At 41.1% G+C, this 25,564-nt stretch overlaps 1 protein-coding gene across 2 annotated transcripts; it reads left to right on the top strand.

Annotated features, from left to right (window-relative positions):
- Positions 1–524: 524 nt before the first annotated feature.
- On the top strand, positions 525–25,564 carry zfyve28 (zinc finger, FYVE domain containing 28). Of its 2 annotated transcripts, none has more exons than XM_059353431.1 (14): positions 525–856; positions 15,875–16,015; positions 18,772–18,909; positions 19,101–19,303; positions 19,460–19,549; positions 19,654–19,743; positions 19,837–19,938; positions 20,047–21,573; positions 21,852–21,947; positions 22,860–23,023; positions 23,110–23,226; positions 23,565–23,666; positions 23,772–23,875; positions 23,955–25,564. In XM_059353431.1, the coding sequence occupies exons 1-14, from the start codon at positions 821–823 to the stop codon at positions 24,084–24,086; spliced, it is 3,042 nt and encodes a 1,013-aa protein (XP_059209414.1). In that variant the 5' UTR covers positions 525–820; the 3' UTR covers positions 24,087–25,564. The 2 variants fall into 2 exon arrangements, with proteins under 2 accessions (XP_059209414.1, XP_059209413.1); XM_059353430.1 differs by having other exon boundaries at positions 526–856; positions 23,562–23,666.

Here is a 25,564-nt window from a genome sequence, read left to right as displayed (position 1 = left end):
AACCAATCACATTGTAATGCGATTGGCCCTCAGCACAACTACATGCATTTGAGCATGAAATCTTAAAAGTGCAGTGTAAAAATGCACAAAATTACTTCTTGCAATTAATGTTGGACTGCTGTTCTTGCACTGAAAAAAAAACACAGGAAGTGGTTATTTTTAATTTGCTTCAAACCTTTTGTATTCCTATTTATACTGTTATACATGCATTTGAGCATGAAATATGTTAAGTTGCTGCACTGTTAACATATTTAAAATTGCAGTTTCATCAGTGCACGGTCCTATATGTGGCCCTGTGGTAGTGTCGATGAAAACTGTGGCCTTATCCAGCATTTAAATTGCCCATCCCTGGCTTACATGGTATGGTTTCATATTTCCCGACCAAAGGCGGTTGAGAGCGCGGTATTTGGGAGCAGCACTTGAAGGCATCATTTCCTGGGAAAGTGGGAGGTGAATGTTGTCAACGTGACTGTCATCAAGTAACGTTAGAGGGGCAGAGAGCAGCAGAGCCGTCGGTGCTCCGCTTGTCTGTATCATCGGGACTTGGAAAGTGGCCGGGCGGGGGAGACAGACAGGCAGCCAACCTCGGGATTCAGGGAAGATGGAAATAAGTCGTTGTGTTCGAATATCTCCTCTGTACGCTCTCAGAGCCGCGGTGTAACGTTCAGGACAACTTACCGTACATTGCGCTTTTGTACATTTTGCGTTTTGGAAGCCAGCAGCTCCGAGCTAGCTTAGCAACCACCGCTGATACTGTCAGACACACAGGTAGAGGAGAGGAGAGGAGGGGTTGGTGACAAAGGAAGGTGGCGAGGTAACGATGAACCGCTTTAGAAAGTGGCTGTATAAGCCCAAGGTAAGTTATCACGGACTCACGCGCTGTGTCAGCTCTGCAGTCAGTCATTTTTTATGCATAGCTGTGGAGAAAGCTAGCAAAACAGACGTTCAGTGTGGCTCGCTAGCCTGATCACTTCACAAACTGCCACACATCTGCTAACGTTAGCCTGATGTTACAGTGTATTAACCAGCAGCTACCCCTTTGTTGTTGTTGTTGTTGTTGTGGCTTTTGTTTTCAAGCGCTAGTCAGGACTCACGATGTGACAGTCTGACTGTGTGTATTAAATTATACTGATTGACTTATCAGCTGGCATTGTCATTACTGTTAGGTATTGTTGAAGTTATTGTCTTTTGGTATTGTAGTCACAAATTATTCGTAAAACCACATTAGTAATACTGTAGTAGCAACAACAACAAAAACAGTAATGATAAAATAATTATAAAACTTGTATTGATAATGTATTTTATTATTATTCATATTAATAATAATAATAATAATAATAATAATAATAATAATAATAATAACAATGTTATTATTTTACAAAATAAGAAAATAACCAATAGTAAAATACGTTTTGAAAGAAAACTAAATAAAAAGCTATTAGCCTTTTAAGGCTGTAAATATTATTATTATTATTATTATTATTATTATTTTATTGTTGATTCATTTATTATTTAATTAACTTATTAATCACTTCGGATGTAAAATGTCAGAATATAGTAAAATAAAAATTGCCCATCACAGTTTATAAACGCCCAAGATGAGGTTTTGACATTGCTTGTTTTGTCTGACTGATAGTCGAAGTGGGGTTATTTAATTTACCATCGCAAGACAAAGAAAAGCAGCAAAACCTTACAACTGAGAAGATGGAACTCAGTAAGAGGTTTGGCATTTAAGCTTCAAATAATGACTGATATAACTAATGGATAATCACATATTCCCTCTCTAATTGTTTAATTAAATGTCTTAATTGTTTCAGCTCTGTTGCATTTAAATGGGTTTGGTTTTGTTTGCTTATTGGAGACATCATCCCAAACTGGATAAATTGTTGTTTAAAGCTAAATGTATCAAATCTGCTGCTCAGGCAAGTCGTCACTTTTAGGGTGAGCTATAATGGATGTGCTGTGATTCTTTAAGTCAGGCTCAGAGTGTGGAAACATGCCTGACACAGCAGAGGAAGTATTGTAGGCTTGATCGCCTTGTTAAATGAACAGTTTAATATATGCCAACTGCAGCACTTTTTTAGTTAGAGTTAATGTGAATATTTCTCCAGGGAGGGAAAACTTTTAGGTGTTAGGTGGAGCAATTGTAAGGCACTCTAAATGCAACGACTTATACTCTCACAAAACTGCATAAATCTGTGGAAAGTTGTCATTGATCAGTATACGATTTTCTTTTAGTGCTGTATGATCATAAAACATTCAGACTTCCACTTGAGTATAAACAGTCACAGATTTTATGCTCATGTCAGATTGGGAAACTCCTAACTGGTTAACTTCTAGATAATTCTGAGCTTTAGATGTTGTAATGTTTAACATTGGTTTACAGCCTATATGCACTCATCACCTTGCCCCAATTACTCATGTGCACTTATGGAAATTTTTCTATTTACTCGGAAGTATGAGCAAATATTCTATTGAAAAGCACTTGAAATGATGCACACCACTTGTATTGTAATGCAGCCTCTTCTGGAGGATGGATACAAAAGGCTATCCTTGTGAACTGCAGAGCATTTAAATAAAAACATTATGGATTTTTATAAAAAACATTGAATTCCTTAAACTTTATGTACTCAATTAGAAAACTTGACTTTCGATAAAGAGGTTGAAGGTTTGATTCTCTTTTCTAGCCCCCACACCCAAGTCAACAGGCCTGAATAACATTTTAGTGTGTTAAATGCATAGGTCTGTCACAGGAACCACATTTTGTTGGATATATAGTCCCAAAAATTATTATTGTAACAAAATAATGCCACTGATAAATTGGTAATGTAATAGCACCATAACGCAAGTACACCCTTTTAAAGACCAATGAATTTTGAAAAGCAGATAAAAGGACAGAAGCAGTGTGATGAGGAATGACAGCAGAACTTGCTTTAGCAAAGTTAGTTTCTGTTTATTCGCGTTAAGCGCTGTGAAAGAATGTTAAGGCACTGCACCCAGGTCTTGTAATGGTAGGGAAAACCATGCAGTTCATTCTGGCTTCATGTTGGCTAAAATGTTGATGACATTCATAACTGCTGTAGATTATGAGTCCTTTTTTAGTGATAGAAACGGAGGAAAATATACTGCAGGCGGCCTCTTAAACAAGTTGTTGATTGTGGTGCATTGTTGTGTTTCTATGTAACATAGAAAATCTTTTTTTGGCTACTTCAAGCATTTGTCAGCCTGGTTTTCTAAGAGGCAGTATTAGTTGATAAGTCAGTGTCTGATAATAAGACAACTGTGTTTCCATATCAAACACAGAGTAATGGGGAGATTTCGCTACAGTAATGTCAGACGGGGATCAAATAAATCGCCTGTGATTATACATTATCCACCTGCTCTTTACCACATACACACACCTGCGTCACTCCTCTTTTCTCTGTTTAACCATGTTTGCTGTCGCAGCATTTCGGCAGTCCATTGTTGAGGTTAGACCTAAGTGTTGGGGTTCACCAGAGTATTGTCACATTCATGAATGACTCCTGACTCTGAAGTGCTGAGCTATTACATCAGTGCCTTTTCTGCCAAATCACAGCCATGGTAGGAATTAACAGAATTACACATAAGTCTGTGGGTTTTAAATGATCAGTTCTGCCTCAGAGGAGTGAGGAGAAAGCGCTAAAAGCCTCTGTAATTATGCCAATCAGTATGAAAAGACAACAGTAATGAAAGGAGGGTTCAGATCACTTTATGTTTCTGCTACTGAACGGCAGCTAAGCTAGGAAGCAGTTTGCACAGAGAGAAAATATTTCTGTGGTAATTAAAATCTGTGCCCAGCCCACATATTCTGGCATTTACAGTTGAACACCGCACAGCATTGTCATTTTGCATCAACAGTAAGCCGTTTATTATTGAACTATGTTCTCCTGGAGACAGAAATGTGTCGAATCAGCATGTTCCCTTGACTGAAGCGGAGCTATTGATATTTCCAGAGCTGCTCTTTACTTCCCCAGATAAGTCCCACTGAGGAGGACTTTCTTTTGCCCCTGCTACACAATCCCTTCCCAGTGTGTTAGAGAGTAGTGTGCAGCTCTGCGCGGGACATAATGTACCTGTCTATTCTGCCTGACTCTGTCATCAAAGTGCCAACTTCTGGAAAGACGAATGTGTAAGAATGGATTGTCCTGCTCTTCTGTAAGGCTGTCAAGAGAAAGCTGCATTAGTCAACTCGCCCAAAGTAAGGATATTTTCCACATTCCTTCAAGGCCTTAAAACTGGTTTTGCTGGTTTTTGTGTGAATAGTAAACCATTATTTATTATTATATAATACCAGTTTCTCCAGTTACTCTATGTCTCTTTTATTTGACTGCTCGTTAGTTGAACTTTGTACATTCTGCAGGGAACAGTTTTGGATAGTTAAAGAGGCTTTGGAGAGGGTGAAATTAGAGAAGTATTCATAAATCTACTTCCATGCAGTCCCAAACAAAGACGAGACCTGGCTCAGGTTTCCGAACAGCCAAAATGGCCACTGTTTCCTCACCTCTCATTCATCAACAGCAAACTTGCAGAGTGACTGTTAGCGAGAGAGAGAGAGAGAGAGAGAGAGAGAGAGAGAGAGGGACAGAGAGAGAGAGAGATGTCAGGAGGCTAAACCTGTACACCTCCTCTGTAGCCCGTGTTGTTATTCCATCAGGCGTTCAGGAGCTGACCTTCAGCTCCACACCACCTCATCTGTCAGTGTGACGGGCTCACGGCTCGCACCAGGCCGGGTGCACTCACCTCCATCTACAGGATGCTACTAATTTGCCTTTCATCCCCCCTCTCCCCACCGGACACTTTAATGCGTGGGTAGCTGATACTTTCTTGACTCCTCCTTATCGAAATGTCAAACAGATATCAGTGTGTTACAGTGTCGGCTGTTAGCAAGTGGATGAACATATGTAATGGGAATGCCTGGTTTCCTTGATAAGGTCATCCAACATTTGACAGGTCACTGCTTCTTGCAAACTTAATCTTAGAAGAATGGTTATCCTAACTGGGGCTGCAACTAATCATTATTTTGATCATCAGTTAATCTGTTGATCATTTTATCAATTAATCCATGAATAGTTTGGTCTATGAAACATCAGAAAATGGCGCAAAATGTTCATCACAGTTTCTCAAAGTCTTTAAATGTCAAAGATATGGAGCCTCACAGCAAGAGGGTTGTGGGTGCGAATCCTTGGCTCTTCTGTGTGGAGTTTGCATGTTCTTCCCAAATCAGCGTGTGTTCTCTCCGAGTCCTCTGGCTTCTCCCCACAGTCCAAAGACATGCAGTTTAAAATTAAAATTAATACTAAATAGCTATATAAAAGAGTTCTCAGTTCCTAATTATCCCTTTTTTTCTTTCACAAATTCCATTTATTTCTTAGGTCATTTAATATCAACAGTAGTATTATTCATTTTGTGTATAACAGCTTTATCTTTAGAATTTAGCAAAATAAAAGATGGCTTTTGGCTTGTACAACATCAAACTAGGTTTTTGCTAGTTTTTGCTTTGCGATCCTTAAGATTGCATTTAAAGGTGATAAGTAACAGTAATAAAGCCTGTACAGTATAATGAAAACCTATACAGTAATAGACAGTATTACATTTACAGCCATAACTGTGGCTCTAGCAAGTCAATATTTTAATTATCAATTTATCTGTTGATTATTTTCTCGATTAAACAAATAATCATGGATTCTATGACGTAATTATAATCCCACAAAGCCCAAGTTTGCATATTCAAAGTCCTGTTTTCTCTGGGAAAAAAAGTCCAAAATCCAAATGTATTCAATATGATATCCCAGAATATAAATATTTACATTTGATAGCTAGAACCAGTGCATTTTTGGATTTATATTTAAAAATGACTTCATAAAAATCTTCACAATTGGCATATCGTGTCAGTGCCAAATAAATGTTTAACCTATAGGTATTTCATGGTTTAAGGTAAAATCTCATAAATGTAGTGGTGTGAAATGATTTTTCCATGTGTTAATGAAACACGACAAAGCATGTAAGTATTTATTGTAGTCATAAATCATTGTCAAGCCACCATAAAAGATGCTTTAGAGATGTTTGTCTAGACTGTCAGAAGGAAAAGCCGACATGTTGACAGCTGATGGTTCCGACAAAGCAACACATTAACGCAACACTCATCCACTCACAACCACTTTTCCTTCTGTTGCCAGCTGTGTGGGCCCTACTTAAAATGCAGCAGTTGAATTTGATTTTGAAAGGAAATGTTCATCTATGAAGAGGTGGATATGACACATGATTAAACAGGCAGTAACAGCCATGTATGTCTAATTAAAAAACAACTAAAATATGTGTGGAAGTGGAGGCAGGGTCATCAGAGTTATGAGTTCTGTGCAATCTTTAAAAAATAAAATTGTTGACAGTGCTGTTGAAATTCCAAGGCAGGTTAAGGTTAGTTTATCAGTTTAAACATAAAAAGAAACATATTATTTGTACGATTTTTAATTGCATATGTGTCAAAACAGTATCACAAAATGCAGTAACAGCAGTAACAGCCATGTATAATTAATTAAAAACAACTAAAATATGTGTGGAAGTGGAGGCAGGGTCATCAGAGTTATGAGTTCTGTGCAATCTTTAAAAAATACATTTGTTGACAGTGCTGTTGAAATTCCAAGGCAGGTTAGAGTTAGTTTATCAGTTAAAATTATTTTAATTGCGTATGTGTCAAAACAGTATCACAAAAATGTTGCATTCTATTTTATTTATGTTTTATTAAACTTTTTTGGAATAAGGGTTGTAATTTGAAGACATGAGCTTAGGCTCTATAGGATGTTGTGATGGGCATTTTTTTCCTAAATTTTCTGACATATTTTAGACCAAACATTTAATCTAAAAACTAATCATCAACCCTCCATCTTTAAATAGAAGAAACCCATTAATTAATTGTATGGTTAAACAAGCAGTAACAGCCATGTATAATTAATAAAAAACAACTAAAATGTGTGTGGAAGTGGAGGCAGGGTCATCAGAGTTATGAGTTAAGTGCAATCTTTAAAAAATAAAAAAAATCTACGACAGTGCTGTTGAAATTCCAAGACAGGTTAGGGTTAGTTTATCAGTTTAAACATTTGTACAATTTTTAAATGAATATGTGTCAAAACAGTATCACAAAATTGTGGTATCCTATTTTATCTGTGTTTTATTATTAACTTCTTTTGGAATAAGGGTTGTAATTTGAAGACATGGGGTTGGGCTCTATAGGTTATTGCATTGTATTAAACACTGCTCCTCTTTAAGTGGAAACCCATTAATTAATTTTTATAGTTGATAGATTTCAAATACAATAAAATAAATGAATGTAGGCGCTTTTTCTGAATTTATATATTATCATGTTGAAAATAAACACAATCACCTTGTGATTCATGTATATTCTCATTAGAACACTGATTTTCTTCTTGGGAAATATTTCTTGACAGTACTAGTGAATCACGACTGTTGATTTCCTCACTAATGATGGCTCCACTTCGACAGAATATGACAACCTTGTGTGTAATAGCTTCTTCTATTTCCTGTGATTTACTTCACCTTCTTGTTCGTCCTTCATTTGGCATTCATCACTGCCTTGGTTTGTTTGTGAATATTGCTAACATGCAGGTGGAAGAAGTGAGAGCAGGTGAAGCGATAAGGGGCTTGTCTTTGCAAAGTTGATTCTGCACTGTTGGCACCGGTAAACTGCTGAGCAGCGGCCAGCGTGGCTTCATATTTAGCCTTGTTTCGAGAGTTCTTTGTGGACGTCCCATTCTGCTTACCCACCAGCCATGCGGTAATTGATTTGGTGTCAGCTGCTGGGATTTAGAGAGCTGACCCTAGTGCAGATCGAGACAGGCCAGGCGATTGAAGGCCTTTTTAAATTCATTGCAGGATTGGGGAATCAGGGCCCACTGTCCGAGGTGTGAGGAAGCGATGATTGAAAGAAAATACCCGTGGAAGAAGAGTGAGATTTAAAGGTACCACAGAGAATCTGCTCGTCCTGTTATTGACTGAGAGGCTGCACTATCTCCTACACCTCATTTCTTATTGGTAATAATTGGTACACTCTCTGATCAAAGGCTTAAATCCCACTCTTCGTTGTCACTGATGATAAACATAAAGCATGTTCTCAAGGTGCCCTTTGTCTGCTTTATGAGTGTGACTGTCCTCGGAAGAACCAACAAATGAGATGCTCTGCTTTCTGTCTTATCAGCAGCGGAGAACAGGAGGGAAAGGAGGAGAACAGTAGGCCTGTATTTTTGGGATTAGGTTTTTGGCCTTGGTTACAGTTGGCAGGAGATAAAATGAGAGGATGTCTCTCTTTAGCAGCTCTAGAGTTTCTTCTTTCTGCATTCTAGGGCTGGGATGATAAGAGATCCTGAAGCTAGAGTTTTCATAAACATTGATATTTTAGCTTTTATTTTAATGGAAAACAGTGTGTGTTCAGTAAATGGATCGTCAAATATATCTGTGTTCTCATCCTGTAGTTTTCTTGTGCCAGAGGGGAGTAATAAAAGTAAAGTCAGTAATGTCGTACTGATATAAAGTATTTTAATGTGCCTTTTTAACAAGAGAAAGATGGTATGAATTATAGTGTTCATACCAACTACTTCTTTGCAAAATAAAGCTCTGTTACGGACGAACACCTGTCTGGAGAAGTGGAAAGATGCAAACAGATTACTGCTACTTTTTCCATTTTATTCATTTATTTTATCACTGCTTTGCTATTCCACATTTAGGTTTGGATGTTTGTGTTGCAATTTCAGGTCCAATCCCAGTTGCTCAAGCATGTTGACTTGCATACTTTTGATCTCTGCAGACGGCAATCAAAGATGTGTGTTTACTCACACACATACTGTGGCTGTCACCGTGTGTAATTCAGGGCAGCCGGGGCAGGGCCGACGCTCAGTCACTGTTTGTAACAATGAAAGGTATGTGGACAGAATTAGCCCGGTTGTGAGTCATCCACATCCTCAGCAGTGAAGAGGGGATGTAGGTCAAATTGCAGGGAAGAATCATGACAGGGCATAGGTGGGTTTGTTTGACTTTCTCGAATACCTGCCAATACTTTCTGTTGCTGGTGTCTTCCTATAAAGATCGGGGGCATGAATCTTCAGCAATCTTGTCTTCGGTGTCTCTGTAGGACTCACAAATTGATGATTTTGATCTAAAATTTCAGACTCTCCGCCCTAGCCACAATTTAACAGCCAGTTCTGTGTTGTATAACCAGATTATTTCTTGCATAAGAAGTTCCCTGCGATTGGGAGGAAGAGGAGCGTCCCCATGTGTCACCACGATACCATCAGGGGATCCTGGACCCAACTTGTAGCCACCTAAATCCTCTGCACCCCCCTGTGTCACCTCAGCCTGTCATGCTAAACCATGTGCCAGGCACATGCACAGGTCATTGCTTAGTCCAAATGCCAGATTAGGGCAGCCCTCTGAGAGGAGACAAGCACACAGATTATGCCATCAGTCCAGATGGGCAGACCACTCTGAATGTATTGAGTCAATGAAGTTAAATCTGTAGTCTGCTGTAGATCCAACTTTCAGCTGGTTAGTGCAGACATGCTCCTCAGCAGTCTGTGGTTAGTGGAGTTCATTAAATTGCACATTTATTTAATAGAAAATCATCTTAAAATGTGAATGGTTTTAAAACAGTCAGAGCCTGAAACGTCAGCATCAATTACTTTGTAGCTGCAGAAAACAACAGAGAGGTGAGGAAAGAAACTCCTGATGCAAGCTGAACATGAAAGGAATGACTCAACACAACTGAACATCAGCACAACACTGCATTCTTAGAAGGGTAATACTTTTTATTCTGCCAAACTTAATATAAATAATGGTTGAGGAAGTTTCCTTGTTTGTTACCAAATGTTTGGCTCGCTCTCGCCAGGGCATTTATGCTGAGTCCTGAATAATAAATAAGGTGATGAACTGTATCCGGCTGCTTTTTGCCAGTCTGCCAACTGACTGGATGAAGCAGAGTGAACTGGTTTCCCCCCCTCTACAATATTTGCCTCTGATCCTTGGAAGGCAGCCAGAAGACAGCAAATTGAGCCTGGAATAGAGTATGGAGGGCAGAGGCAAGGTTTCTCATAAGTCCCTTAAGTGGGCTCAATGTGCACGCACTGATGCTATGGATGTTCATGAAGCATTAGTCTGACGTCCTCCGTCATCCGCACAGTCCGAATAGAAATGAAGCCCAGAATCAGCCGCTCAAGGAGAAAGCTGGCTGAGATGATGAAAATGTTGATCGTACATCAGCAGGCGACTAAGAGTCACACTGTCACCGCCTGTTATTGATTTAACGTTAAACAAAAGGGACAGAATTTCCACAGAGTCATTGTGAAACGATGTGATTGAGGGGGCTTAACAGTAATTGTCACTCTGGATAAAGTTATGGGAGGCTAATAGTCTAAAATGATGGGTTTGTGACCGATGTGGCTAGAGTTTTTGAGTCATCTCAAAGAGAGGGCACCCAGGACAACTGACAGCAGGAGTATAACAGGAGAGTGGCACGCCGCAGGGGACAGGAGCCAAATCTGCTGAATCATTTCTTCACTTATGCAAGGTAGAGATGTCATTGGTGATGATGACACAACTCGCAAGTTCAGGAGCCAGATCCCAAGATGTTTACTCACCGACTTCTATGAAACACTTTTAATCCCCTTATGGGACGGTATTGTTTTACAGCTTCTTTATTTGATTGTTACTTCACTTTTTTTTTATTTTTTATGACCATATATTTATTTTTCTCAGCCAGGAGGTTTATAAGTTGCTTTTGTTGTAGCTTTTTTGATATTTGCAAGTTATTGTTAGGCCACATCTTTCTTGAACCATTTATTCTTGTCATGTAGAGTACATGTCGAGGCCAGTGCTCTACTCTGTGCCAGCCTATGTTATTATTACTTACCTTATGTAAGCAGACTACTTTTGCTTTTTAGAGTCACACTGACTCATACTTCATGTAACAAAGTAAATTTTTCACCATTCATGGCTTTGAATTTGAATGTCAAAGAAGGGACTTTTCTGTATTTTTATGACTTTTATGGCCTCACCTCTCAGAGACAGCAGCCTTTAAGGTAACTGTGTTAACTGTGCTGAATCTGATTAGATGTTAAAGTAGCGTTACCACTTTGACTTTTGCCGTGACCGAGGATTTGGTTGAACCAGCTGTGAGAGAGCTATTGTAGCTAGTAAAGACTTGTAATAATGGGCTGAAGTAAGGTTGAAGTTACAAACATCTGGCTCAACTCACTTGTGGTTCTCACACTGGTGTCAGAAATGAGCCTGAAGACCTAATCTTTTCATACCTTTTTTTTCTTATTTAATGATTTATTATTATTCCATGATGCACCAAACTTGTAGACCAAGCAGCTCAAGTATCGCTGCCTATCTAAAAGTAAATCTGCATGTCTCAAACATTGCCTGCCTTTGACTTCTCCCCCATGATGCAATGCTGCAGGAATGTTCCCTCTTGTGTGAGGAATGCAGCAGGAGGAGGCTATAGGATGGCGTCTGTCTCAAACGCTTCTTTTCTTTCTCTCGTCGGCGTTGGCCTATATGCTTCAGAAGTCTCAAAATGAATGCCACCACTCTGTGAGCCATGTTGTGTCTGGGCTAGAAAAAGGTCTTCCACTGTCTTCCACTCTTGTTTCCTGTTTGGTCATCGTGACATTTGTGTCAAAGAGTCAGTCATTGTGTAAAGTCCAGTCAAATCTGACTCCTGACTGATGATATTATGCCTTTTTTCAATGTTGAGGGATTAAATATGGTTGAATAGATGAATACGTCCTTTTATGATGGTTTTTGTTTATTGCTTACTCATGTAATTAATATTTCCTTTGTGCTCATATCCAATAAGCCTACACATTCAGAGAAACCCACTTAAATGTATTTCCAGTGTCGTAATGCCAATGCAGGGATGAGTATTCCTATTTACAGCCCACTGATTATTTTTTGTCTTGCTGTAATAACAACCGTGCCATGGCTGTCTATTTCCATTCTCCACAGATTATATAGATAGATAGATATCATGTATGTGACCTTGTTAAAAAGAACTCTTGAGGAGAGTGTGAAACACTTAATATATTTGCCTGGTGTATTACAGACTCAGAAAATTTGGATCAGATTAATTTCCCTGCATCGGTAACTTATTCAGGTAATATGACATGGCAGACACATGAACAACGTGCTGGAATATTATTGATTTTCTTTTATGCTTGGATATGCCCTGCTGAAGTGTCCTTGAGCAAGAAAAGCAGTGCCAATCTGCTGAAATCCCATGCTGCTCTGTCACTCACCCTAAGGCTCCTCTGATTTACCTGTGGGCAATTGAAAATTCAAGTATTGTACAGAAAAAGACCATACTACTTGTTTACATTTTTTTAAAACAGCCAACAAATACATGACATTGACAAAAGATAATGGTTACCTATTGTAAAAATGTTTCATTTTAATTTGGTGACATATCTTAGTCCTCCAAATACCCTTTAGAATATAAAATATTTTTTCCCTCCTCACTGTAATAATGCGACAAGTACCCCAGCTGTAGGTTACCACTCTGTGTTTTCTCCTTGCTGTTTGTTTCATTATTAATGAGAGAGAGTGAGGGAACAGCACCATGTATCATATTCAGAGAGAGAAGCGCAGGCCCACGGGGAGAGCATCACGCAACAGGAAGCACTGCAAACTTAGGGGAAAAGGTCCTGTGAGAGGTTTCAGTAAATACCAGTATTCGGTTCGACTTCATGAAAAACATTTCCAGACAGACGACGTGCGGCAGGCGAAACTAGCCCATTTCCCGGCGTAGCTCTCCCTTCTTCCAGTCTGCACAGTCATGGTGTCCTTTTTAAGCTCCTGTGCCGTCATTGGGTCCGTGTGGTTTGTGATGATGCAGACCGGCATGTGGTCGCCATTTTGAAAACCATTAACCTTTCGATCAACGTGAGCCCTCCCTAGGATGTGTGTGAGTGCATGCAGTGTTTGCTGGCATTGAGATTTAAAAATTGGTTTCCTGATTGCACTATTATAATTGTATTTTGGGTAGGTTTCAGCAAGAATAATGATCATTTGTTGTGTTGACATTCAGTGTCTCTTCCCTACTTTGTGTGCTGTACATGCACTTCACGCAGAGTGTTTTGCTGTGCTGCACTGCCCCCCCACACGGAGGGGAGCATGGTGGGAGATAATGACATAAATCCTCTACCAGGGCTAGCCTCTCTAATTACACCCACCATTCTGGGGAGCTTTCACACCTTATTAACCTTTATTAACTCCTCTTATTAGGATTAAAGCCATTTGTTGTCATTTACCTTTCTATACTTGTTGAAAATGTGTTCATGTATGAATATGAATTTGTATAACCGATGCCTTGTGTTTGCCCATAAATCACTAGAGAACCTTGGCAAATGGGAGAGCAATCTGTTGTTAAGGTGGGCTGGCCTATACAATGTCCTACTTACCTGATTTTATTTTTGTCCCTACAGATTGGAAGTATGTTGCTGTACTATGCTGCCTTCATGTGCACGCTGTATTGTCTTGACATGACTTCTCCTTATTCTTCTCAGTTATGAGGGTTTTTTTTGCGCAATTACAGTTTATTAGTCAGTTTATATCCCTAAAGCAGAAAGTGACTAATGCTTACCAAAGATTTCGAAATACTTTTAAAAGACAAAAGTCTGACACCCTCTCACATCTAAGTACAATGTGAGTTTGAGTCACAGATAATAAAATTTTGCAAAGACTGGGGATTTTATAGGGTCACTGTTTACAAGACTACAAATAGATTCCTGGTGGATAATATTATGCCAAACTCCCTTTAAGAAATATGACATATTAATAATTTTTACACGTCTGCAAAAAAGCATAACTCTAGAAACACAAGATAAAAGACGTCATACTATATCGACAATATTCTTCAATTTGGCTTCATTATAATCCATAGAAATTAACTGTATTTGCCTACAAATTTTCCTTTTTGTATTTTTTCCCACCCAATTGCTACCAGCCTTTGTTGGTTAGCTGCACTATTTTCACTGTTGGAATAAGAGGTGAACCTTTTTTTAAAAATATATGATTTCTCACTGATATTAGTGCTGGTCTGTGGATCTGATACACTCAGAATTAAACACAGACTCATAATAACACAGTCTTGTTCACCTCCAATCCGGCAGGTTCTCCTCTTTTCCACAATCCAAGAGAAACAAGTCGTGTTTGTGTTCCTCCGTCTCCCCAGTTCAACAGCGTCCCTTCCATATTTACTTGTTTGCTGCTTTGTGGCTGTTGCTGGAGAGAAACATTCGACATGTTTGATTTTATCCTAGTGTCAAGAAGAGAAAAAAGTTGCCTTGACAAATGATTGAGATTTCAGGACATGTCAAACTCTCATAATGTTATTCCTGCATTGGAAATTTGGTCACAACAGAATATAAAGGTTACATTCACTGTTGAGCATACACAGAGTGGGTAAAACTATGTTGGCTTAAATACTCTACCTGGTAACACCACAGTGCTGTAGTAGCACAGTGTTGTTGTAACCACGAGACTTGCTGAATGTAATTCATGTGTTTACTTGCTCACAGTTAGAAAACCACCCAACATGAAGCAGCTTTTCTGGAGACTGCAGCTGCCCATGCCTGACACTGTTTCACTCATGCAGAGCTCTAAATAGTGTACATATTACTTCCCCCGAGGACTGCACATGGAAACTAGTGTAATGAATGAACACAGGTCCTTAACCTGAGCATATCAAGAGTGAGGATCCTCGCTATGTATAGCTGCCAGATTTCCTCGATGCTTGACATCAAAATTCTGCAGCTGAATTTGATAATTGACTCACCTTATGAGATCAACTCACAGATTTCTGACACTGGGGAGTTTATTCATATCTGTCACAGCTCAGTAAGATTCTGTTTTCCCTGATAACAGGAAAATACACGATGGTGTCTCTCCCCTTCCACGTTATCCTGGCTTGTCCTGGCCCGTACTCTGTTCAGAGTCAAATAGAAAACTGGTTTGTTCTGAGATCCACTCATTTGCTCTGCTAATATTGTGTTTGTGATGTAAGGTTGGCTCAGATTATTTGACCGCTCTCATACTGTATTTGTGTCCACAGCTTAACAGCCAGTTAGTAGAGGGCACTTTGCTGTGATCGGAGTGGAGTTCACTAAATCAAACATATTCAGAGAATTTGATGGCTTGCTTGCTTAAGATGTTTGGTTATTAGCAGCTGCAGCTTTCATGAAGTGTTGACAGTGTGACTGAGACGTTTACACATTAACAAAATAATCATTTTACTTTGTTAAAATTATGAAAGAAACACAAAATGTAGGAATAGACTGTTTGGTTGAGGCTACGTGTACCTTAAAGAAGCTTTGTCTTCTGTGATAGGACTGAATATATTTGGGGTATTGGACTGTTGGTCAGACATTTGGAAATAATATTTAACTTGAACATTCATGCCAGTAAAGGTCTTTAAATTTGAAGGTGTCACCTTGGGCTTTAGGACGTTGTGAAGAGCATCGTTTTCACCATTTTCTGACATTTTATACACCAAAGATGATGAAAATAATCTTTAGTCGCAGCCCTTGTGCAAACTACTGTGCGTCTAGGTGCAAGATGTTAAGAAATAACACAGTGCTTCAATAAATGAGCAAAACATGCATTCAAAAGTGGATACACAACACATGTAGGTGCACTATGGTCCAGCCAGGTTATTAATTATCACAGTGATTTTAATTTATATTTTTTATATAGTTGTTTTCTGTGCATTGCTTTGACTGTATTGTTTCTCATTAGCAGCTATACCTGTAATGAAAATGACCTTCTTGTGTGTCTTTGTGTTTCTGTGCAGAGGACGGACCCTCAGCTCCTGGCCCAGTTCTACTACGCTGATGAAGAGCTGAATCAGGTGGCCACTGAGCTGGATGGCCTCGACGGCAGGAAAGACCCTCAGAGATGTACCCTGCTGGTCAACCAGTTCCGCTCCTGTCAGGTCAGCAGGGACAAGTCATCATCTTTCTGTACCTGCCATTTCAGGAAGGATAATGTTCAGCTTTTGAGAAATAGCCTTATTTTATTTACTAATCGTAAATAATAAGTAAGAATTAGATGATCGGTTGGCATTATTTAACACAAGGGTGCTTATATCAACATTCAACCAGGATTGCTTGCTTTAATCATTCCCTCTTTTTATATTGGCCATTAAGAGATTCCTTCCAAATCAAATTGGAGTGATGGTGGACAAAATCCACTGCCCTTGTTTTATGCATTATTCAAAATTCAATCTGAAGCTACTATGAGGCCTTAGCAATCAGAATTGGACAAACTTAGTGAGTGTCTATAATTTTCTCCACCTTTTGGGGCCCTGTTCCCGCCCCAGTAGGCTGAAATGGGGCGTAGAGGTTAAATGCGTATGTGTGTGAAGGTGCATGTTTGTTTTCATGCCAATTGGCTAAAAGGGGGTGTGGCAGCAGGAGTTGCAAAAATGCACCAGCTTACTACAAGGTTTTTTTGAAAAAGCCTGGTCATAAGCCAAAGGACAGCTGACAGTGATTATGGACACATGCCATAGACCTTATGCACATACTTGGTTGCAGCTATTGCAAATTAGTATTTGTTGGTATTCCCTCCCTGTTTCCCTGTGTTTCTTTCTTTCTCTTTAGCTGCATGATTGTTAGAACAATCAGACGTTTTGTACTAATAAGCCTGATATGTTTTTGATACTTTAGATGAACCGTTAAACACATTTTTGCAGAAGGACACAGCCAGTGTGAATAATTAAAGCATTCATGGATGATTAAGTTTCTTTTAAATTCTTTTCATTCACACAATCCTCTGACTGAACCTTTGGGTTTGGCCTGGAAGCTAAAGATAGACACTAGCCTTATCACCACTTTCTGGAAAGTGATATGACGGTTGCTTCACTAAACATTGCTTGGCCCAGGTTTTTACATTGAACAGTTTTGCAGATAAGATGAGATAAGTATACTTTGTTTGCACTGGGCTGTGTGTCATTTGGGTTATTAGTAAATGGTTACAAGAGCAGCTTCATTGGGTGAGAGGCATTTATCACTGTAGCTTTGATTGAGGTAATTGTGTTTAAAACAATAATTAGGTCACTCAGAAGTGTCTTTTTTTCAATTTTTTTTGCATCACTCTGTGCAAAAACTGCTGAAGGAAACACTGAATGAATGTATGGTGAGTTATTGTATGTGATGGTACAGGTTCAGGTCTTTATGTGGTCAGGGCTGAGAGCAGCTTAGAAGGTGATGCTATGCGTGAGTGATGGCTGCCATGCTGCATCATGCTGAGCGAGCTGGAGGTGGTGGAGGGAGGTCGTCATCTGGCCCGTTGTGCCTTAGCCTCCCCACCGGCACAGCACACAGGGGAGAACCACTTAATAAGGTCATCACTTGATCCCCGACTGTTCTGTCTATTTCCCCTCCGTCCTTCCTGATGCCAATCTGTCACGTTGTTTTCCTTCAGTATGTCTTTGCTGTCTTTGCTCTTTCTTACTTTAAAATCCATCGTATCACCCTAAATTGAAGAAATTGAATAACTGTCTCTTCTTAGGATGTGTCTGTGCCTATAATTAGTCCCTGATTTTGTGGCCCTACAAGTTGCAGTGAAAATGATTCACGGTGAAACTCTCAGCACTCGTATGTTCAGAGAGGCGTCTTTTCGGTGGCGTGCCTCCCCAAGGGTTTTGGAGGATGAATTAAGCAGCATGATACCCCACAGTCCAATGCCCCAAGAATAGAAGGCAAGTGCACTCAAGCCAAAATTTTGCACTTGAACCTGCCACTGCTGCTATCAGCTCTTATTCATGGGCCTCTGTGGGGGTTGCTGGCATGCTGCTCATATTATGTTGGCACGGCTGTTCTTACAGTGCGGCCTGCTGGAACAGGCAAGGCGGTATGTGTGTGTGTGTGTGTTTGAGATGGACAGAGATTGAGTTAGATGGTGTACACAGGAGACAGAGGAAGAGAATAGGTTGGAGATCGCGAAAGGAGTGAGAGGTCGGCTGTAAAAAGGATAGAAAGCAGTCTTTTGTCAGACACAGGTATCACAACCAGAGTCAATATCTCTGGATGATTTGAAACGAGCTGGAGTGAAGGTTATCATCGATGTCCCCTGCTGGGAGACCCACACAGACAGTGGTGTGGTACTCCGGCCGGACCAAGACACACACACACACACACACACACAGCACACAGCACACAGCCATGAAGGAATCAGTGGTTAAGCCCTCCTTCTCAAAGCTTTTTAATCTTTCTCCTCAGGGCCAGCAGAGAAAGACGCAGTGCTGTGCCTGACAAGATTACAGTGCACAGTGCAGCTGCAGTTGAGTGAAAGGCTCATTGTAAGTCATTGTTATGGCTGTTGTACATGCCAGCGGCACATAAGCTCTTGATTAGCTCTTGCTGTGTGTGACACTGCATTTTCACTGCTGGAATTATGAGCTTTAGTTTTGTGTTGTTATTGAGGAAGAATGTAACTGCGCGGGCCATAATGGTCTCATGTACTTGTCAAATTGTTTTCATTCACTTCCTAATCAATGGTCTTTAAAAGCTGCAACACAATGGCCTTCTTGAAAGAGGTGAAGCTGGGATTATAACCACCATCAGTTACTCAAAGTAAACAGTGGGAAAGCTGTTTTTTGCAGGAGCAGATTTTCACTCACTAGTGTTTATGCCTCCAAGTAGTTTGTTCAATTTTGTTCTCTGTCACTCTTGTGCTCATCTGCAGGACAATGTGTTGAACATTATCAATCAGATCATGGATGAATGTATCCCCAACGACCGGGCCAACAGAGACTTCTGTGTCAAATTCCCCGAGGAGATTCGCCATGACAACTTGGCAGGGCAGCTGTGGTTTGGGGCTGAGGTAGTGTATTCCCTTCAGCATCAGTCCAGAAGAAAACAACCTTGTACAAGTCCTGTACACTTGCATAAACATATTTCACTTTTACAAATGTGGTTATTCTTGATTGTCAGGTGTGCCATTGTAAACATGATTTTCTCAGATTAATTTCTGTACACGGCGAGATGATTTACGATGTACGTGTTCCTGTGCAGTGTTTGGCCGCCGGCTCCATCATCATGAACAGGGAGATAGAGAGTATAGCAATGAGGCCCCTGGCTAAGGACCTTACTCGCAGCCTGGAGGAGGTACGCAACATCACCAGAGACCAGGCCCTGAGAGACCTCAACTTGTACACGGACCGCATGAAGGACGCATTGCGACATTTCGACAGCCTTTTTGCTGAGTTTGAGCTCAGGTAAATGAACGGCCAGACGTTATTGGCAAATGCACCAATAAGATTAATCCACATTTATCATCCTCTCAAGGATTCTTGGATGCAAGTTTGCCAAAGACATTAAACAAAGCTGTAGATGTAATTACATTCAACTCTCCTTTTTTCTTCCATTGCCAGTTATGTGTCAGCCATGGTGCCTGTGAAGTCTCCCAAAGAATACTATGTACAGCAGGAGGTGATTGTGCTTTTCTGTGAAACTGTGGAGAGGTGAGAACTGCAGCCTTACTTCATCTGGAATTCACCAAACAATATCTGAACATAATGTGGTTATTTTTTTTCATCATGTGTTTTCTCCTCTTCTGCTGTCCCAGGGCCTTAAAGATGGGCTATCTCACACAAGACATGATTGATGACTATGAACCTGCACTGATGTTTACAATTCCCCGACTAGCCATTGTGTGGTAAGTGTTGCCTGTCCTTTCCATTCTTCTGTCCACTTACTTGTTTTTCTACTCTCTCTTGGACACTTATATAATTTTAAACATATTTTTTAGTGGGCTGGTTGTGTATTCAGAAGGACCTCTCAACCTAGAACGAAAATCAGAGGACATGTCTGAGCTCTTCTGGCCTTTTCGCACTTTATTGAAGAAAATAAGGTACAGTCCATGAATATTGAACATCATAATCTTTACATTTTTGTTATATGTTTAACTGATCTTTTCCCTCTATCACAATGTTACAACTATCTTACGGTTCTCTTGCAGAGACCTGCTGCAGACCCTGACTGAGGAGGAGTTGTTGACACTGGAAAGGAACCTGTGTATCTCACAGGATGGGGAGTTGTCCACAGACCAGGAGCCGGCCCCAGAAATCTCACCAGCTCCAGTCCAAGAGAATAACTCATCGTGCAGCCCTGCTAATGACAGCTCCAAGGAGGAAAGTGGGGGGGAGCAGGAGCATCTGGCTCCGTTTGTCTGTCCCAGTCAGGAGGAGGAGCTGGCGGAGGTGGAAAAGGGCTGGGAGGAGGAGGAGCAGGAGCAGGGCTTGCTGTGTGAGGAGGCAGAGGAGGCCGAGTTGGCCTGCTCCATGCAGTACGATGAGGAGGAACTGGAGCAGCTCAACATGATGGTGTACCGAGTGGGCGACGAGATGTCCAGCCTTCTGTCGCCTCCCAGCCAGGGTCAGTCCCCAGCACACCACCCCCATAGAGGAGAGGCAGGAGGCTCCAGTGGATCCTCCAGTACTGAGGCCTCCCCCCGAAGGCTCCAGGTGAGCCGGGGAAGGACAGGCATCTATGTAGAGGAGGAGGACAAGCTCTTTTTAATAGAGGACCTGGACGCAGCAGGAGACACCATCACCAGCATTTCAAGAGAGGCCTGTCATTGTATTGCCTCTCCTTCCAAAGCAGCAGAGTCTCCTCGTCCTGTGCAGCGCAAGCCGGGACCACGGCCAGACTCTACCAGGAACGGTTGGTACTCTGAGGCCCAGTCGGAGCAGCCCTGCCCACAGCCACGCAGCCAGAACACACGCTGTCCTCATGCAAAGCGCCCTCCTTGCACTTCCGCTCCTGGCTCTGAAGCTCTGCCTTACACCAACGGGTGGGACATGGGACTGGAGGGGACAGCGTCTGAAACGGCTGAGGTCATCGCCCACCGTATGGGTGGGATGAAGCTGTCTGCCACGGTCATCTTCAACCCTCGCTCCCCCAGCCTGACGGAGCTGGCTGTGGACAAGCTGCTGCTGCCACGGCCTGCTCCCTCTGAGGTTGAGCCCTGCGGCCCTCTGGTGGCCACTCACTGCCTGCTCAACTCTTGTGTCTGCTGTGGGAGCTGTGAGGATGGCCACGAGGATGCCATCACCACAGAGACCACTGGACTCGGGTTAGGCCTCGCTCTGGGATTGGACAAACACTGTAAAACAGCAACCCCGGGCTCTGTCATCCAGTCTTCTGCTTGCCGGCTGCCTCCAAGAGGCCACGAGCCTCACAGTAAGGGGGAGCTCACCCAGTTAACTCCCCCTTCTTCCCGCTGCTCTGCAGAGACCCTGGATGAGGATTCAAACTACCAGCTCTGTGAGAAGTGCCTGGTCATGGCTCCGGGGCCAGGGCATCAGGTTCAGGACTGTGGATCCAGTGGAGGGGATGGACCCTCCCCATGCACCCACCAGCTGAGGACTGAAAGGAGGCAGCATGCCAGTGGAGGCCAACAGAGGGACAAGGAGACAGACGAGGACAAGCCAGGAGCAAAAGACTCAAAGAGGGACACCAAAGAGGACAGCAGGAGGAGTGCCAGGTGTGCTGTCATTTCCATGAGTCCCTTTACGAGCTATTTTATTTATTTGGGGGATGTGTGATGTCAACACAGGCTTGCATCAACATAAATATGTGTTTTATTTCACTATGTTTCATCATTTGTTATGAATTATTCTGTTGCCTCCATTCACTCTCATTTTGCCTTATGTTTCCATAATTATAGACCTGTGTGTTTCTTTTGTGTTTGTGTATGTACATTTTATTTTGTGCTTCTTTTTTATTTCTCCTTTTATTCACCATTTATTTTGTTGTTTATAGTTTCCAGAGCTCTCCCCTCAGCTCTGTGTCAGGTAGTGACTGTGAGAGTGTGTCGGTCACCACATGTAGTCTGTCAAGCAGTGCATACACTCCCAGGTAACTCATCACTCACTAGAGTGTCACTGTCATATTTGTGAATGTCTTTTTCCTATCCTCACTCAACAAAGTAGCTTTAAACAGAGGCCTTGCATTATAGATAAAAAGATCCACTCTTTATGCAGTCCTTTGTTCACATTCAGCAATCGATTGAAGTGTCAGTCACTCCTTCCTATATGGGCTGCAGGTGACAACATTAATTTGCCTCCTGGCTTAGACTGTAGATTTAATTAGCTGGATGTTGTAGTATTGATTTCCATGTACATTGAGTAGAGTATATTTAATGGTAACAGCATATTACTGGCAGTGTGTGACATATGTAGGGACTAGATTTATTTTATTTTATTTTATTTTATGTTCATATTTTTTTAACTTAAGGTGAGACATTAGAGACAGAAACATAATTTAAACATAAAATTCCATAAAAGTTGTAAAACAAAAAAGAATTGTCTTTCTGTTAGCAATCAACTTGGGAAGTTTAATTGTAATATTACTTGCACATCTTACTGTATTCACCTGTAGTGTCTTACAAATGTATGGTAAAAAAGGTTAAGGGTAAAAGGTTTTTCTCAAAATGAAACTTCAAGTTCAATTGTATATTCTATATATCCTCTCTATTCTGGAGATTGTTGCATCTCAGGGGTTTATTCATATATATTTTTATATTAAATATAATATAAATAAATATATATATATAATATTAAATATAATGTGTATATATATATATATATATATACATATATACTTTTTAAAAATTCTAACACATGACTGTTTGACTCTACTCGATGTCAACATCTGTATCTGTACTATTTCACCTTAAAGATTAATATCTTACAGTTGTGTAAATTGTATTTTAACAGTGTGAAAAGAAAATCCTTAATATTCCACCCTGTCTTTCACCGTTCCCTCCAGCCCTGTCAGCAGTCTGACCCCCAGCTCCGGGACATCGGAAGACCTGGACCATCATGAGATCCAGCTGGCCCTGCAAAAGTTCAAGTTAGCCACCAGGAACAAAATCCGATCACGCTTCCACAGCAGCAGCGACCTCATCCACCGTCTCTTTGTTTGTATATCAGGTAAAAGCTCTCAAGCTGTTAGTCGCCCTCCTTCCACCTCTTTTGTCTCTCTCATGCTGATTTCCATTATGTGTTGTGTGATGCAGGTGTTGCTGATCAGCTGCAGACCAACTATGCCAGTGACCTTCGCAGCATCCTCAAGACTCTGTTTGAAGTCATGGCAACAAAGTGTGAGGAGGGAGACAATGAAAACCAAAAGAAAGGTGAGGAACATGTCTTGGTTATACATATGTTACAGTACATTATCCTTTATGAATAATAAAATACTGACAGAATTGAAAACTTCCCTAAAGTGACTTTGAAATTGTTTTTCTGAAAAGTGTCTTCAACCAAACGAAAGAGAAGCAGAGTTTTTATTGGCCAACATGCATACTTCATTGGCCCTGATGCTCAAAATATAAAATCTGCTTGTAAAGATTTACTATATGTCCGTAAACTTTGTTATTGTCTAACTGCTCCATAACTCCACAGCAGGGCTTTTAATACAAACAACAATCAATCACACATTACATTGGTTTTATTTTTTTCTGGTTTCCAGCAGGTCCTGTTCTGCGCAGTGCCGTGCTAGAAGACTGTGCTCTCTGTCAGGAGACCATTACTTCATCAGAATTGGCTGCCAAGGCCCGGGAAGGCCAGTTTGAAGGTCAGAAAATCCACAAACTAAGATTTAAGTCCATTTAGTCCTTTTTCTGCCTTTTGCAGCAGATGAACTGAAACCTATTTTTGTGTTATGTTTCTCTTTGTGTAGACCCACCAGACTGGGTCCCAGATGAAGCTTGCAACTCCTGCATTGCCTGCAAGGCTCCCTTCACTGTCATCCGCAGGAAGCATCACTGTAGAAGCTGTGGAAAGGTACAATAATTCTCAGTCTGAGGGAGTCCATTTGGCAGAATTATCAGTTACTGATGCATCACGCTCTGTGTCATTTCAGATCTTCTGCTCTCGCTGCTCCTCCCATTCTGCTCCTCTGCCCCGGTACGGCCAGGTGAAGCCTGTCAGGGTCTGCACACACTGCTACATGTTTCACGTTACGCCGTTCTACAGCGACAAGGCCGGCATCTAGCCTGAGACTGTCACATATATGCAACAAACAGATCCGGGACTGTCGTCAAAGCAAATGCCACACTGCTCTGGTAAACTTAATGGTTGTCAACGCACCTGCTAAAGCAAGGCTTCAGAGCCAGGCCTTTACAGCTGACAGAGCAAAGAGACGAGACACACGAGCGATGATTCGACCTGTTTCTGTTGCTTCGGAGAGACTGGCAACAAAAGGGTTTGACTACAGTGCCCAGCCAACACACAAAAATGATTCACAAATGCCTGTCTGACTATAGAGGTGCAAAAGAAAGAGAGGACAAACAGGCAATAACAGATTTTGAACTTGCATTGTGCAACAGTCCTCTGTAGCAGTTTGCTGCACAAAAGCAGAACAAACCACCTTGTTTGTTTTGTTGCTTTAGGTGTAAATGAAAGGACTTGTGACATATTTTCCTATGCTTTAGCGAGCTTCCTACATTTGTGCCAGGGCTCCCACGGGACTCGGATTACTCAAAAGAATGTAAGTCTTGATGTAAATAAGGATAATTCTGGTAACAGCTACACTACAATGTCTTCAGTAAACTGTTGCTTTTTATATGGGAGCTGGGAAGCGATCTTCACCACACTACCAGTCCCAGAAAAGCAAAAATGAAAAACAGACAGCTTTTATATTGAGATTCTTTTCATGCTTTTAATGGCAATGAATGTGTAATTCTGTATCACTTTGTGAAATGGTGTCTAGGTTCCACCGAGTTTAACCGTTCACCTCTTGATGGCGATGGGCTGTGCCCACTGCTTTTACAGTTGCACCATGGCATGTTTAGTTTTCTCTGGGGACTCTGCTGCACACTGAGATGGATAAAAGGGATTCCTGAGTCATCACTGTCAGGTCTTGAAGGCCCCCTAGTGGAGAGTTGACCTCTCTTCGCTCAGTGTACTCCTCACCATGTTGTGTACAATGTGTTCTGAACCAGAGGCCTTCTCAGGTGCTGGCCTACCGACTACAGGCCGATTATTGCCCATTGATTTCTCTTCCTCACACTTGTTAAAGTGCAATATTGTGACTACTAACTGCAATGGTCCTGCACACTTTAGAGACAACACTTAGCTATTTAAATTGTAGTTATAGGCCATTTCTGAGGAGATAAGTTGTGCTGATTTGGATTTACACTAAATTGTTTCCTGGTATTGTTCTCTGGTGGCACTGTCCAACAGGAACAGATATTTTGTTCCTCACATGCACCTGACTTCCTTTCTGCTCTTGAATCTGCTTCCATTACAATGACTGCTTATAAAGTATCTTTCATGCTCATCATATATCACCGTTTGTACATCTGAATGGTCTAAAGTGGCCATTTTACACATATGGACCTTTGAGCAACATCTGTGAAATATCACATCGTGTCCATTCTGCTCTGACGTAAAGCAGTTTCTCAGGCATTACATAATCAAACTCGTTCACTACTCTTGAATCAATCTTATTTTCATCAAAGAACATATAAA

Source organism: Centropristis striata, chromosome 16 (assembly GCF_030273125.1).
Source record: "Centropristis striata isolate RG_2023a ecotype Rhode Island chromosome 16, C.striata_1.0, whole genome shotgun sequence".
Lineage (NCBI taxonomy): Eukaryota > Metazoa > Chordata > Actinopteri > Perciformes > Serranidae > Centropristis > Centropristis striata.
The sequence above is the reverse complement of the archived record's forward strand: the minus strand, read 5'-3'. Positions and strand labels throughout refer to the sequence as shown.